The 16,041-nt window shown below is 42.6% G+C and overlaps 1 protein-coding gene across 1 annotated transcript in view; it reads left to right on the forward strand.

The window, feature by feature from the left end:
- Positions 1-16,041, forward strand: part of PKHD1 (PKHD1 ciliary IPT domain containing fibrocystin/polyductin) — a 255,893-nt gene that overhangs the window by 38,076 nt on the left and 201,776 nt on the right. The window contains exons 29-33 of the mRNA XM_065631634.1: positions 1,496-1,691; positions 3,408-3,475; positions 4,518-6,131; positions 6,289-6,432; positions 14,221-14,434. Coding sequence (XP_065487706.1) covers positions 1,496-1,691; positions 3,408-3,475; positions 4,518-6,131; positions 6,289-6,432; positions 14,221-14,434 — 2,236 coding nt within the window. The remainder of the gene's footprint in view (positions 1-1,495; positions 1,692-3,407; positions 3,476-4,517; positions 6,132-6,288; positions 6,433-14,220; positions 14,435-16,041) is intronic.

A 16,041-nucleotide genomic window follows, 5' to 3' on the forward strand; every position in this document is an offset into this window, starting at 1 on the left:
GGAGAGACTTCTCCAAATCTGAAGCTGTGGTGCTGAATGTTAACAGGGACCAGACCTGCGTTGGAGGAGATGCTAAAGCCAAGTGACCCTGGCCTCTGCTTGGGAGAGAAACTTGCTGCTTAGATCTGAATCTCTAGTAAGGATGGGCTAACCCAAAAACGTTAATTTTGATTAAGACAAGGTGAGAATGTAAAGCAGATGAGCTGCTCTTGATTACCGTGCTGTGTGGCTGGGAAAAGTGCCACATGCAGCATTGCTTTAAAAATAGGGTGGGATTAGTGAAGAAGAGGGGTGGGCAAAAATGAAGCTGCTCTGGGACAGCTGATCTTCACCTGCTGGTCTGGAGCAACTCTGCGGGAAGGCAAGTGTTTTGGGCTATCTGGCTCAAGGGGATGGTAAAGAAATATTAATACCTTTTTCTTGATGAATTTAGGAGAGGGATTCATGTAATATAGTTATCTATGATGGCAGGGAGTTGGACTTGAAGACCCCTTCTTGTCCTGTTTATTCTGTACAATTGAACCCACACCCTCAGAGAAGATAGAAAGATAAGATTCATCTCCTAAACTTCTCTCAGTCTGTGCTTGTGGCTTGGATGCCTTAAAAAGTCACTGAAGAGAAATAGGTGCTGCTGTGGTGGGATTCACCACAGCTCTTTTGGATGTTTTCCTTACAATAAGATAAATCACACCATAAAGGGTCTGTTTCTCTTCACTCACTACACATATAGTGCTCTCAGTGAAAATGCATTTATATTTGGACTGAGGCATACCACCCTAATTTTTTAAACTATTTCAGGAGGGATTTAGTTTATGAAATTCCCTTCTCTACTGCCCTTGTACTTTTCTATTACTGCAGTATACACAAATAAAGGAAAGTATCCTTTATCATGTGAATACAATTTGGCTCACAGCAGAGCTTAAATAGGAGAGAAAGCCATGTTTCCTGAAAACAAGGTACTTTGGAGCATGTGGGCCAATGGACTTTAGGTACCCAAGGAAATCTTCATTTAGCTGTGGTAGGCTCCCATTAAACTTAGATGGCTGAAAAAAGAGTGAGATGCTGAAAAATGTGATGTGGATTATTTGTCAGGAATTCTGGAAAAATCCCAGAACTCCTCAGTTCCAGTTTATGTGAGCTTTAGAAATAATGGATTTGGGTCTAATCAGCTGCAGATGTTTACGGTAAGGGCGCATGGATCCCACCCTGAGTGTGCACCAGCAGGCTGAGAGAGGCCATAGATGGCCATAGCCAAGTTCACTGTGCCAATGTCCTGAGACAACTTTGGTGGCTGGTGACCCTATTAGGGATGCCAAAGGATGTGTAGGATACAGAACCTCTGTCATCTCCTAGTTTTTGTTTTGGGCTGATGGACATGACTGGACTGCCTCTGGCATGATGGGACTCCATGGTCTTCCTTGGGCAATGACTACAAATGCTAGAATAACTCCTGACAGAAGGACTGAAATAGTTTCATCCATTCTCCTCTCTGCAGGGGGTCAGGAGCTTCAGATTGGAATATCCCAGTTTGCCAGCTACCGAGGGTCAGATATCAAGGTGCAAATTGGGGGCTCATGGGCACAGATCCAGGCGCAGATGGACTGTGGTGTTAATGTGACTCTTCCAGCCCTGCCTGCGGGATGGCACAATGTTTCTGTCATCATCAACGACATAACTATCGCTTCAAAAAGGTGAGTGAAAGCGTGTACTTTCCCTAAGACAAAAATTTCATTCTCTGTCCTATTTGGTATTTTAGGGTTAATCTGAAAAGAAAGGTAAGAGTTTTCTCTTACCTAATTCTGTACCTAACGGTGAAATCTGCAGTGTGGTATAAAATTATGAATAATTATCAAGGCATTTATTGATCTGTGGAACCCAAGTCAGCAAACTGCTAATGCTAGTCAATTAACTCCCCTTGGATCAGTAGGAGGCAGGAGAGAAACATTTTAGAAAAAAACAGTTGATTTGATGAAAAATGCATATTCAGGCAATCAAAGGTATTCACAGATTCAGGTCAAATGCAGATAAATCCTTCTGTAAGAAAACAGCAGAAGAAAAGAAACACTTTTCATGAGCAAAACAAAAGCTAGTTCGAAACATTAAAAAAATGCTTTGTTTGGAGAATTTTTAAATGATGCTATTTCCATCTTTTAAGATGACACTTCAAGTTCATGCCTAGATAAATGTACTATAAATTAAGATGTAGGGGAAAATCGACCTGAAAGTGGGGTGCAACAATGCATTCACAAGCAGCACAGATTTGCTCCTCAGCCATGCAGCTCTCATACATGGTGGCTGTTAGGAATGATCCTGAAACAGCTGTACTGATGAGAAGGGAGCTGTTTTATTGCTCACAAACCACCCTAAGCTGTTTGTTGCATTAATGAACTTCAGAAGTAGAAAGGCTCTGGTCAATGGGATGGCACGCAGGGACTGAACCCATCGGATATTGGAATCTGTTAGCGGCGCTGTCACTTTGTCCTTGGGCACAGATAAGTGGAGGGAGATGAGGCATTTCAGAAGACAGTTATGATCTCTGTTGGGCTGGATTGCATGTCTGGGTAGATCTACTTCTCTAATGTGTCTTTTTAGAACTTGGGAATGTTTTTGAAAGGAGGAGGTGGAGGAGGAAAAATAGATGCAGGTGGGACAGAAGCAGAGCTACACCCTTATCTGAGTGGACTTCAGGAGGTTATATCTGGGTTTCCTCTTGCTGTAGGTATCTCCGTAGTCTGTTGGGAGAATGCAAAAAGGGAAGGCAGCTGGGATGTCTCTTTCTCTTGCATCTCCTGTCTGTGGGCATGGCTACATTGGGATATGTTTGGCAGAAACCTCATTATTGCTTCTTTTGATGGGCAATTCTGTTGTGCCTCATGAACTGAAGTTGGCCTACAGGATGCCACTTGATCAGACAGTGTTCATAATTGAATGAGAGGAAACAGTCTCAAGTTATGCCAAGTTATGCCAGGGGAGGTTCAGATTGGATATTGGGAAAAATTTATTTACGGAAAGGGTTGTCAAGCACTGGAACAGGCTGCCTAGGGAAGTGATTGAGTCACCATCCCTAGAGGGGCTTAAAGGACATATCGATGAGGTTCTTAGGGACGTGGTTTGGTGCTAGAGTTAGGTTATGGTTGGACTCGATGATCTTGAAGGGTCTCTTCCAACCAAAAAGATTCTATGATTCTGACAGCTGTAGCTCAAATCACATGGAAAAACTGGGCATGTGGGGTGGTCTTGTCATTGTGGTGTTGAAAAAAAAAAAAAAGGATGTGCCAGGTGGGCATTTGGCCTTCCAACCTTAAAGCAGTTGTAATTTCTTACAGCATGATGCTGCAGTAAGAGAGAAAATAATATTAAAAATCCAGCCTTCAAAAAACTCTTTCTATGTTGCTTGTGTTTTGCAGGGTTGAGCCGCTAATCCAGTACCTCTCAGAGATCTTCAGCATAGAGCCGTGTTGTGGCTCCTTTCTGGGTAAACTGTGTTGCTACATCTGCAGCCACTTATGGAGGTTAAATGGATTGAGGGCTCGGTTTTCCTGCAGGAATGGAAAGGGCATCCCATTTCATATCACTTTAAATGAGGGTGTTTTAAATCTGTGGGCCTTTATTATGCAGACATCAACCAGCAGACAGCAGCATCTGGAAACGTGGGATTGTAGTGAGCATCCCTCAATCTGGTTGGGTGGCTCAGAGCTGCCTGTGCTTTGAATTTGATTTCCCAAAGTGTTTGCCCATGTATCCTTGCATGTTCCCATTGGGAAAACAAAGCGCGCCCACACCTGACTCATCTGTGCTGTTTCTTTTAGTCATTACGCCTCCATCTCTCAAGGTTTTCTGTGTGAGTTAGGTGGAAAGCAGGGTACAAATGTGGTTTGAAGCAAACAATAATTTCAAGTGATCTCAAAGGAGACATTAATTTTTAAGTAAAAAAGACAAAAAATCCCTTTCTGGATGTAAATTTAATCAAAAGTGAAATATTTATTAATCCCATTCCAAGCTTTTATACGTCGGAAATAATTTAAGGGTGTTTCAGAGCAAAACATCATTGAATTTAAAACAAAAAAAGTTTTACTTCAAATCTTAAAAAGCAGATTTGAGGTGGTTGATTTATTTTGTCATTTGGCTGGGATTGGGAAAGAGTTGAATTCCTGCAGTGAATTTTACATGAGCCCTTAGAAGCACTTTTATAGAAAACAGAGAAATTCTTGTGATGCAACCTCAGGTCCTCCACAGATTGCTCTCCCAGTCTCTCAACAAATGTAAAGATACAGAAACTCAGAGGTTTGGTGTTTATGTGATTAGTTCGACACTCTGTGAAGTGCTCAAGCCGTGGACAGAGCTTGGAGAGCAAAGGCTATCAGTTTTGAAGATTAAGCTATAATACTTCCATTCGACCTGGCTAAGACTGTCTGCTGTGCTCATCAGCTAAATCATCGTTTGTGATCGTTCACTGACAGTCACTGATTCATTTCTTGCATATAATGTCCTCCTTCCTTGTTTTGCATTACTTCTAGGTGGAACACTGCTCACAATCTCTGGGGTGGGCTTTAGCCAAAACCCTGCCCTGGTTTCTGTTTCAATGAACAGACAAACCTGCACAGTTACTCACTTGTCAGAAGAGACAGTTTGGTGCCTGACTCCACCAGCTGCTAATTTGTCTAATGAAGATTCACAAGACATCTCTGTCAGAGTAAACGTAGTCATCAGCAGTAGGTCACTTCAATATACTCTTTTTGCAAAAAGAACCACCACTTTTAATTACCAAAGAGCTTTGACTCCTTTGATTACCGTTGTTGAAATGGAAATCACAGATCACAGCCTGCTCTTGAGCATCCAGGGGATAAACATCACGGGATCTGTGGCTAAGCTTGGACACAGTGAATGTGCACTTGAGTTTCAACGTGGCAACAAGTCCGCAATGTTTTATGAGTGTTCTTTGCCACTGAGCAGCCTGGAACCTGGGACTTTCCCCATCCAGGTTATCCAGAGGCAGTTAGGATATGCCCGTGTGGCAGCAAGGCTGAAAGCCCTTACAATAACTCCACGGATAACTTCAATATTCCCATCACGAGGATCAGTCTGTGGTGGGATGTTACTCACTATATCTGGTATTGCTTTAAAATCCAGGAGGAATTCGGTACAGGTCAGCCTGGAGGGTAATTATTCCTGTGAAATCCAGAACTCTGATAACTATGCCATTAGTTGTGTTGTCCTTCCAGGAGCCCATCCTTTGCATTACCAGTGGTCAGCTGAGACATCTTGGGCTCTTAATGTCACAGTGAACGTCAATGGGATCAGCAGTGTCTGCCTTGGAGACTGTACACTCCAACTTCACGAGCAGGGGACCCCCCTTGTAGATTTGGTGACCTGGGAGACCAAGGGAACAGTCACCTATGTGACAATCAAAGGAGAGAGGTTGGCATGGCCAAGTGACAGTCCCGTGGTACACATGGATAACCAGGCTGCCTGCAAGGTAACTTTCTGGAATGAGACCAGCATCAAGTGCCAGACAGACTGCATCGCCCCAGGGAAGCACAACATTTCCGTATCCAACAGGAAAAGTGGGCAAGCTTGCTTCAGAAAGGCGTCCAGCATTCTCACCATCTTGCCTCAGGTGTACCAGTTTTACCCACAAAACTTCAGTACCAATGGTGGAGGCCTCCTCACCTTAGCAGGCTCAGCACTGAAAGGAAAGAGAATGACTTCTGTTCTCATCAATCATCATCCTTGCCTTGTTCTCAGTGTCACCTGTGTAGCTATCCAGTGTGTGGTGCCACCAGGTAACGGGACTAAGGCTTTGAGTCTAAAAGTAGATGGGATTTCCTATTACCTTGGAAGAATAAGTTACAACAAGGAATTTACCCCAGTTTTCCTTTCGCTTTTTGCAACTGGTCTGCTTTTAATGCTGACTGTATCACAGGTCACCAAGATGGACACCATCCATGTGTTTGTTGGAGACTTTTCTTGTAGTAGTGTCACCATCACTGGCTCTACTTTGCAGTGCTCAGCTCCTCTGCTCCCTGTTGGCGAGTACCGTGTGTTGGGCCTCGATGTCCCCAGGGGCTGGGCTTCCTCCAACCTGACGTTCACCTCTCAGCTGATGGTGACAGCTGTGCATCGCAACTGGGGTAAGTCACAAAGACTTACTGTAGCTCTGTGGATGGCATTGTGGGGCACGGTAGTCACCAGGGCTATTTTTGGCATGATAGCAAAAATTATGAATTCAGAAATATACCCTTGTTGATAAGGCTCTGTCTTAAATTCCGTTTTCTGTCCTTTTCCAAGGTGGCTTGAATGGAGGACCAGTTTATCTGCGTGGAACTGGGTTTTCCCCAGGGAAGACTTTGGTCACAGTCTGTGGCATCCCCTGTGAAATGTTGGACAACATGATGATGACTGAACTGAGCTGCCTTGCCCCACGCTTACATGGTCAGCCAAGACAAAAACCCTGCCATTGTGTTAAAAATATCACCTAAAAACATAGCTTGACCCAAAAGTGGGGGTTCCCAGTATATTTCATTCCAGGGGGAACAGAGTGCAGCAGTAACCCTGGAGAAAGAAGAGGAACTAACACAGCAATGACCTCTAGTTTTGAGCTCAGTACAATGACAATTGCTGCCAGGGGGAGGTTTTGGGTCAATGGCCATGGCCTTTGGAATAGATCCACCATGTGCCTGTGGTCAGAGCTGCTACACATGCTTTTTGGGTCTTTATGAGCTGTGCACAGCAACAGTGGTTCCTTGTGGCAGCTGTTTCTTGGGAAAACTGTCTCACAGAAAATGTGCACGAGGGCTGTAGGGTTGGGAACCCAAGCTCCTCTTGGCCATCATGACTGGTCTAGTGAACTGAGCTCCCTTAAATGTCTTATTTTCTATGGCCCCATACATTTTGTGTTTTTGCTGCATGGTGGGACTGTTTCGATGAGGTAAGGGGATGGGAGGAAGAAGGTGAATGACTGGGACGGTGAACAAATGATGTCCGATGGTCAGTGCGTACCTTTGGGAAGCTGGAGATGAGGATTTTAATTCCTTGAGAGGAAGAGAGGATCATCCCACAGCCAGAGCATCCTCCATAAATGGAGGGAGGCAGCACAGCAAGGAATGATGCCAGGATCTCCAGCTGTTTCAGAGAGAAATAACCCTGTCTCAGTTTTGGAGGAAACTCTTTGAAATGCACATTTGCTGGGACAAGATTTACGTCCTCCCTCTCCTACAGGCAGCACAGCACACAGGCTCCTAAGATCTACAAAAGGCAAGACTTAAGACTTCTAAATCTCACTCTGAGACACATGCCATTCCCTAAATGCTAAGCATAGAGCACCTACCTTGGTGCTGTGACATTGCAACCCTTGGTGCTGTGACATTGCAACCCTTGGTGCCATTACACTTCAGCTCTTTCATAGCTGTGATGCTGGGATAACATCCTGAGATCTACAGAAATATTTGCCATTCTGTGGCCATCCAAAGGTGGTGACCCAAGTTCCATGGCCTCTTCTGCTTTGTGGACCTGGAAGAAAGGTAACAGTGAGAGTGTTTATCAGGGTGAATTGCTAGAGTTTTGCTCAAAGGTGTGTGGAATCCCTATCCTTCAAAAGAGTCAGAAGTTCACTAGATTAGTTGCTGAGAAACTGATCCAATGAGAAATTTAAAATTCCTTTGAGGAAGGGTAGGGATGAGAGGCATCCAGGAGTCCCCTCTAGCATCTGTCATTCTGAAATTCTGAATTTGTTATTTTCATTTTGAATGGTTCCTTTCCATATCCATGAGGAATATTAAAAAAATATATGGGGTGGGGAAAGAAAAGGGCTTTAAATCCCAACTCCAAGCATTCAAAAGGAGACACTGAGAGGTTGTTAGGACTCAATTTTCTTTCTTTCTGTGATTCTTTGTTTTAAACAGGATCCAAGTACAGTCCACAAAACTGCTTTTTACTATTTCTTAAACAAGAAGAATTACATGGTGTTGGAGTCCTCGGAAAAAAAATCAGAGTATAAAACAGGGAAGTCCTGTCATTGCAGGAAGAATAGTGGAATAAAATGTAATCAAATTGATCCAAACTGTGAAAACATTAATAACCGAGTTCAAAATTCACTGAGTGATAGATGGCTGAGGGAGCCTGGGCAAAACCATCTTTCAGGCAGGACCACAATGCTTAATACCGACACTAGATGTCAGCAAGTGAATGCTGGTTGCTGCCCGCTTGTTGGTCGTGTTTCTGGAGAGAAGATGCAAAGGATGCTTTGTCTCATGACCCAAAGGGACCAAGGCACTATTGCTTTTGGGCCAGTTACAAGAAATTCCCTTTCTCCCCTGCTGTGGATTTTGCAGCATGCAGGCTTGCAAATCTCACCAGTCGAGTTGCAAAAATATTTCTCTGTCAATGAAGTATTTAAAAGAAAAAAGATATATTTTTTTTACATTAAAAAAAAAAAAAAAGTCCTTCCAGGCTGCTTAAATCTGTGAGTGTTTGCCAGGCTATTTGTACTCCCTGAGACAAGCTTATTCAGCCTGTGGACATCTACGTGTGGCATTGGTCAATCTGCATATAAAGCAAGATACTTTCCAGATGGCTTTCTCCTAATATTTAGGGGATTGCACACCCCCACCACTTAGGGCATGAGTGGCTTTATTAAGTGCAGTTAATCCAGCCTCACCTCGTGGTTTAGATGCTGTGGTTTGCCCAGGGGAGTTTGCCACTTGGCACATCCAGTGCACAGGCATTTCTTTCATAGTCTCTTCCACGTGGGAGAGGTGGTGAAGTGACTTTGGGGATGCAGGACCATGAGCCGTGAAGGAGAAGGTAGGGCCAGGTCTGTGGTGTCCCAGGGCCCTTTTGGTGCAGAGGTTCTTGTGGCCGGGTTGGACGCTTGTCTGACATTTCACAGCGTTGCTCGTGGATGGGATGATGAGATGCGAAGAGTTCAAGCTGCATTTCTTCTGTTACGGCGGGCTGTGAAGCAGAAACACCTCCCCTATGGCACTGTGGGATGTCAGGTGGCAGCTCGCTGCCCCGGGTTTCAGCGCTGGGTCACGTTGTGTCTGGTCTGCTTGAGATTAGAGATGTTCACGTGGGAACCCCCCACCAGTCCATCTAGCTTGTGATCAAATCTGTAGGGCAAGGTTCTGCAGGTTGGGAGTGTGACTTCCTTCCCATTTAACAGGCTGTTTTGTAAGACACAAGGAACTACTGGTCTCAGGAGGATCCAGCCATAAGCCTTGCCCCATGGGGTCTTCTTTAGGAACAGGCGTTGAGTGGGGCTGCAGCAAGGTTTTGGTTTGATTATTGATAAGAGCTGGGCACTCTAAGTACTGAGGCATGCTCAATCCAGAGAAATGCAAGCCCAGATAATTTTATGAAGACTGTTCTTGTTTGCAAGCTGCAGAAAAATCAGGACAGAGCTTAAATCTGATTTTCACACTGAAATCTTAAGAAAATCAACACAATTAAATAAAATTAACAAAAATGAACTCCCTTTAAGAAAAAACAATACAAAAAACCCACTCAAAGCAACCTACAAGTCTTTAAAGGTCTGGCAAAGAGGTAACTGGCTTGATCCCAAGAGCTTTCCCCTTCTCTTGTTCTTGCCTTGTTCCTCGTGTCGCAGTGTTGTTGAGTATAAATACAGCTGTGGCTTCTGTTCAGCTCAGGTTAAATTTACAGAACACATGATTAATGTCTGTGGGATTGAATTGTGCTTTTAAGAAATATGGGAAGACTGGCAAGAAGCTTAAGGCAGGTGAGAAAATAACTAAATATTCCTATTAGGTGATAGAATAAGTACCATGTATAAATTTTGCAGTAAACCAGTACCTGAGATCATATGTTTGACATTGGGATGAGGGTAAAGAAGGCACCTTTAAAAGGACGTGAGCTGATAAGAAGATCCATCAGGGAAAAAGCTGAGTTTCCTGGTTGCACCAGAGGTCTTGGAATAACAGGTCTGGCTTTAGGGTTTTGATGTAACAGCACTTGAGATCTTTGTTAGCAAGTCCTGGACTTACTGTTAGCCAGATTACATGGGTAAAAGTGTGTATTTAGAGAAGAAGATTTAGATTTAAGGCTAGAAATGAATGGAGGCTGGTTTAAAATGGGCATGACTTCGTGGGGCTCTTCGTATGGGGCAAGAAGAGAGGGGAATGAGCTTTGGTTGCTGCAATGCAGAAGTACCAAGAAGGTGCACTGAGCTGAGACCAAGGAGGACTGTAGCCAGAGAAATTGGGTGATTTGCATGAATAAATGCAGAAGATATTAAGAGGATGCGTTGTGGCAATTGAAACCTGAGTAGAAGTGAGGGCCTCTGGTGTTCATTATGGAGATCAACTCAAAGGATCCAAATGGTCCCTTCTGTCCTTCAAATCCCGAAATGAAATTAAGAAAGAGGGGGAAAAACCCAAGCAGCATATTGATTACACAGCAGGAACGTTCTGACAGTGACATCTATCAGACTGTGGAATAGATGCTTGCAAAGCCACCTCTTGGGACTTCTGAAACTCGGCTGTGCGAAATGAATGTCTCCTAGGGAACAATTCTTTATAGGCAGAGGTTCGACTTGATGACCTTAACAGGTCTTTTTTTTTCCTCTCCTCCTTTTTTTTTTTTTCCTTAACCTTTGTCTTCTCTGCTAAGCACATGTCAATGTTATGCTCTGTGTTCCGTTTTGTGAGCAGTGAATAACCGGGGATGTGCAGTTTGGCACCAGGACTCCTCGGGCAGATGTTCAATCAATCTGCAGCTGCCCTTGGAACTCCTGGAGGTTTTAGCCTCATCACATGTCCAGCAGTTGTTATTAAATAGTGGTGCAGAACAAAGCCCTTGTTCTGAGCATCCCAGGGTCCCGGCTTAAGCCAGAGTATCCCTCAAAGACAGGGTTGGGGGCAGTTGCTCCCTAACCCATTACCAACATGCAGAGATTTGGCTGCCGTTGTGTCTGATCTCAAAAAACAAGCCATAATGGGATGCATGCATTCATCTCAGTGATGGGATTGTGCTACGTGTGATCAGCAGAATTTATCTTTATAGGGAACATAGAGAATAAAGAAGCTTCATTTTGGGGTTTGAGTACTAAACAATTAGTCAGGGAGAAATATTGGGTCCCAGAATAGACAGACTATTATTTTAGGGTATACTAAGTGTGTTGCAATCTATACTTGATTTTTTTTTTTTTTTTTTTTTTACTGTTGTGACAGGAGATAATGGCACTAATAATACCAAGGGATATTTGTGTTTAATGGTCAGAGGAAAGGACATGAAAGTCCCAGACTTTCTCCCAAGTAACAAAAGTATTAAGTCCTCTGGGAGCAGGAGAGTAGGAGAACCTTATAGATCTCAAAGGAAGAAATAAGAAATGGACATCTCCTTGAAGAGCGGTGTCTCCATCAGATGGACAGGAGCTGTAGAGTGTGGAGAAGAGGTCCCTCTCTCTCCTTCCACTTCAGAGACAGAAAGCAGTCCTAGGTTTGATTCTGAGATGTATAAGGGTTTTCTTGAGTTTTGTTTCCGCCAATGTGTTTGTAGCCATGTTCTTTAGCTTAGATTTTATAAATTAATACATTAATTTGCCTGGTTTGATTTAAAAATTATTTCAGCAATTGGCAGGATGCAAGGCCTCCTGTTCCTACAGGCATGTTAAGGTTGAGGTAAAGGCACTGGAGCATGTTAGAAATGCCCTACTGGCACGTAACAATTTCAGAGTATCCCAAAGCTGACAGGCTATTCTGCTGAGCTTTAAGGACTGTGTAAGAGGTATCTTCTGGTAACCTACATGAGTCAGGCAAGATCTTTGACAGCAGGAAGGTATCAGGGAAAATATTCACATGCTGAGATTCTGTAGGTCCCTTTTAACATTCATCCTAAAACAAGGTTCAGCTGGTTTTCCACCTAGGAAAACTCTGCCATGTTCTTTTCAAGACCATGAAAGAAAACCACAAAAGAAAAGACTCTTTTGATTAGCTCAGCAACCTGTTGTTTTTTCTCAAACTGTGGAATGTGAATTTAATCTTCCTTTGACCACCCACCTCTGGAACAGGCTTCCTAGAGAAGTGGCTGATGCCCCAAGCCTGTCAGTGTTTAAGAGGAATTTGGACAACACCCTTAATAACATGCTTAAACTTTTGGTCAGGCCTGAAGTGGTCAGGCACTTGGACTAGATGATCATGATAGGTCTTTTCCAACTGAAGAAATTCTCTCTCCTCTCTCTCCTCTCTCTCCTCTCTCTTCTTACATTCTTCTTCTCTTCTCCCCTCTCCCCTCATTATTCATCTAAGGTAGCTGTACATTCTTCATTACCACATTTGAGCTTCTCACAACCTTTTGTGTCACCAGTAGAATAGAATAGTAAAGGAAAAGGAGCTGTTACAAAAGAGGAACAAATTCTTCTGTCTACAGGAAATTTGTGGGTTTGTGGAGGAAGAAGGGGTAGTGTCACAGCTGCTTGGATGTCCTTCATCTTTGCTAGTTTTGAGAAGTTTTCAGCCTCTCACTGGCTGAAAAAAGAGCATACATGCCATCTCTTTTGGAGAAATTCCGGTAATAAATTGGTTCTGCTGCAGGTTGTTGCAAAGGCAAGTTCTTCGTAGTATTTAGTCTGCTTGGATGGCATTCATTTTGCAAAACATAGACATTTAGTGCCACTCCAAATTCCCTTCAAATGGCAGCCTGGTTTCCTGGAAGACGTAAGTCTTCTTGTGGGAACTATAGGACAACTCCAGTGGCTCTAGACATAATTTCTGGACAATAAAAGCAAAATATATGTATGCTTCTATCATTCCTTTAGGCTTCTCTGTGACTTCTCTCATCTTTATGTGCAGGTCTTTGAAGCAGGGATTGTGTTTGGCTGTGTTTGAATGGATACCAAACAAAAGAATTGTCCCTGAATTTGGGACAGGAAAGAAATTAAGCATATTGCATAATGTGTGAAGTAACAATGTGGGTAATTTTTTCTTACTCTAAATCCAGAGAAGAAAAATACAGAAAAATCGCGAGCTCGCTCTCTCTGAAGTTCAGAGCAGATGAATTTGCTAGGTTTTAATATTTAAAAAAAAAACCCTTAAACATTGAACAGCTATAAAATTTTCAAAAAATACCCCATGTGAAATAATATTTTTTAGCAACAAGCGCTAAAAGTTTTAATATCGGAAATATAGCATTTTCATTTTTTTACCATTTAAAAAACATTTTCAGTATTGCTTAGGAGCTAAGACATTTGTTGACAATGACACTTTCCCAGCAAACAAGATATGTTTTGAACAAATAGGAATTTAAAAAAGCAAACCAAAACACCTCCTTTCTTAACAGGTTCCCATCAATTTATCTTCTGATATTTGAGGAACATTCTTGGATACTAGAGTGCAGAGTGTAATACTGTCCACAGACCTTTTCAGGAGTTCATTATAGTGGTTGGATTAGTTCAGGATTAACAAAACTTCTCCAAAAGTCTTTACATGCTTAGGGTTTTGGGAGAAACAGTTTTGATCTCTGGCATGGTTTAATGATTAAAGGGTTCCTTTTTATTTTAAACAAAAAAAAAACAAAGTCAAAACCGAACATTTCAACTGGTCTGAACTTTAGTGACAGTTCACAATTAAATTTCTTTGCATTTTTGTCTGAATTTAGAATAAGAAAACCTAATTTTTGTTCTCATCACTAGTTCCTTAAACAAACCTCAAAGCACAACAGCTGCTATGATTACACTTCCTACTACATCCACAGAGTCAAACTTGGACCAAATCTCCAGTCACACTCAGGTACAAAGTAAGGAGATCCCAGTTCATACAAGTTTCCCAGAAGCCCTCCAAGCTGTGGAAATATTTCAATAAATCTGTTTCTGGATTTCAAAACTGTGATAGACCTTAAGTGGTCACAACTCCCTGGTAGGAGACTTGTGTCTTAGACCTGATCTGTAAACCGTGATCCGTCTTCCCCAGAAGAAACGTCCATGCTCTTAGTTAACTACTTATGTCACCTCCTCCTGGACAAGGTCATTTGATCCCAAAGACCATCCTGGTGCTCACCGCATGAAGGAGGTTACATGCCTGCTCATACAAAGCAAAAGGGGCTGAAGAGTTGTGTGGAGACCTATTCATCCTCAAAAAGTATGCACCTTGAAGGACAAGCACATTGGGAATCTGCAATGACAACTGTCAGTTGCTAAAATCTGTTTAATGTCAGTGATATGTAGGCTGCTTTGAGTTATATTTTTCTCCCCTCTTGTCTTTGCAGCATCTTTGGCCATTCTCTGTGGCCTGACACATTCTTCTGTTGACTGCCGAGAAGACAGAGCCACCTTCATTGAATGCGATGTCCAAGTCATGGTTGGTTCCTATCGCCAGAGAGGATCTGTGTCTTACCTGTATGTCTGTGAGGACAGCCCACCTCAGTGGCACTGGAGGGACATCAACCCACCCCGGAGGCATTTTGCTGGACTCTTTGCCAGGTTAGTTCTGCATCTCTCCAACAGCCGAGTGAGCCCACCCATGAGCGACATCCTCCAGAAGATATTCTGCCTTTTGCAGAATTGGTCCCTGACAGATGATAGACTGAAGGCGCAAATTTCTATTTCTTAGGCTAATGCCAACAGAGCAATTCAGCCTTGACACCACTAGAGAGCTCCGCTGGGTTGTGAAATTCATTCCTTGTGTCTATCAAAACATCTTTGGTTCCCCCTCCTTCCCTCCCATCTTTTTAAAGTGTTTGAGAGACATCAGAAAACCCATCTTGTAAACAGCCTGCTTTGTTCCTTCTTAGGTTTTAATATTTATCTTCTGATCCAAAGCAACATCTGGCGGATGCCAATGGGGAAAAAGATTAGGCATTATAAAAAGCAGAAATCTTTTTTTTTTTTTCCTCCTCCTTCTTCTCTCCAAGCAGTTTAATGAGTAAAAAGTCACAGAGAAAATTCAGCAGGCTGTGCAATATTTACTCAGCAAGGGTGCTCAGGCACTTACTCAAGGCTCAGTCTTTACAAATCCAAGGCCAAATTGCCCAGCAATATAAATTGGTACCATTGCCTTTAATGGAATAATGGGGATTTATACCTGCAGAGCATTTACTCCTAGGAGTAAGAGGGAGGTCTGAATTAACGAATAAACAGATGAACAAAACTTTCTGAAAGACGTTAAACAAATAGAGAATTAGAATATCACTGTGAAACATTGCCTATGATTTGCTGTACATTGTAAACTTGTTTCTGGTTCGTGCATGATGCTACAGTCCAGATATTTTAACAGAGTTGCAGAGATTTGGTCCTCATCCTTGTCTGCTCCTTATGTCACAGCTGGTGTTGTGAGTCACCAAAGGGAGTTCCAGATGCCCTGTGCAGAGGGAAAAAAATACCAAAACCCAAATAGTATTTACTGACCAAAGACAGCAAGATAAGAGTTGCAAATTTTTTAAACTTGTTTAAAAAAAAAAGAAAAAGAAACAATCCAAAACCAAAATGTTACAGCATCTACCTGCCAAACTGTCATTTCCTCCCCACCAGCTTTTGAGCTCTGGTCAATTTGAGCTGGGTTTCATAAGGAATGGACGTCTTCAGAATTATCAAGTTCTTTTCAGTTTTGAGAAGATCTATATCAGACAGAAAGAAATTAGTTTCTTCTTGAGGAAGAGGAAGGCAGAATTCTGTCTTAATGTGTTGTTTGCCAGCAACTGGCATGTCCAAAGTCACATTGTGCATTGGTAATGTCCTATAACATCCTAGGAGATGAGGAGGACCATTTTGTTGAGGGAGACTTGTTGCAGGGTTGGGGGGAATACTTCCTTATTTTATCAGTCCTATTGCTCTTTGTTTCAAAACAAGAAACTCCAGAAGCCTTGTCTTGTCTAGCTGAGCTTTACTTTCCTTTTACTCACACCAGTGTAGCCTCAAACCAAGCAACCTACAAACTTGAGAGGAACGGGGTACCCCAATACCTTTTGTTTGGTTGGTTTTGTTTTTTTCTTTCCTGTTCCCTGGGTATCAAAATTGTGCTCAGCTCTTTATTGATAAAAATACATCTGCAATATTTTTTTTTTTCTTCTGGCTCATTTTCTTGGTTTGGC

Source organism: Caloenas nicobarica, chromosome 3, assembly GCF_036013445.1.
Source record: "Caloenas nicobarica isolate bCalNic1 chromosome 3, bCalNic1.hap1, whole genome shotgun sequence".
NCBI classification, from domain to species: Eukaryota; Metazoa; Chordata; class Aves; order Columbiformes; family Columbidae; genus Caloenas; species Caloenas nicobarica.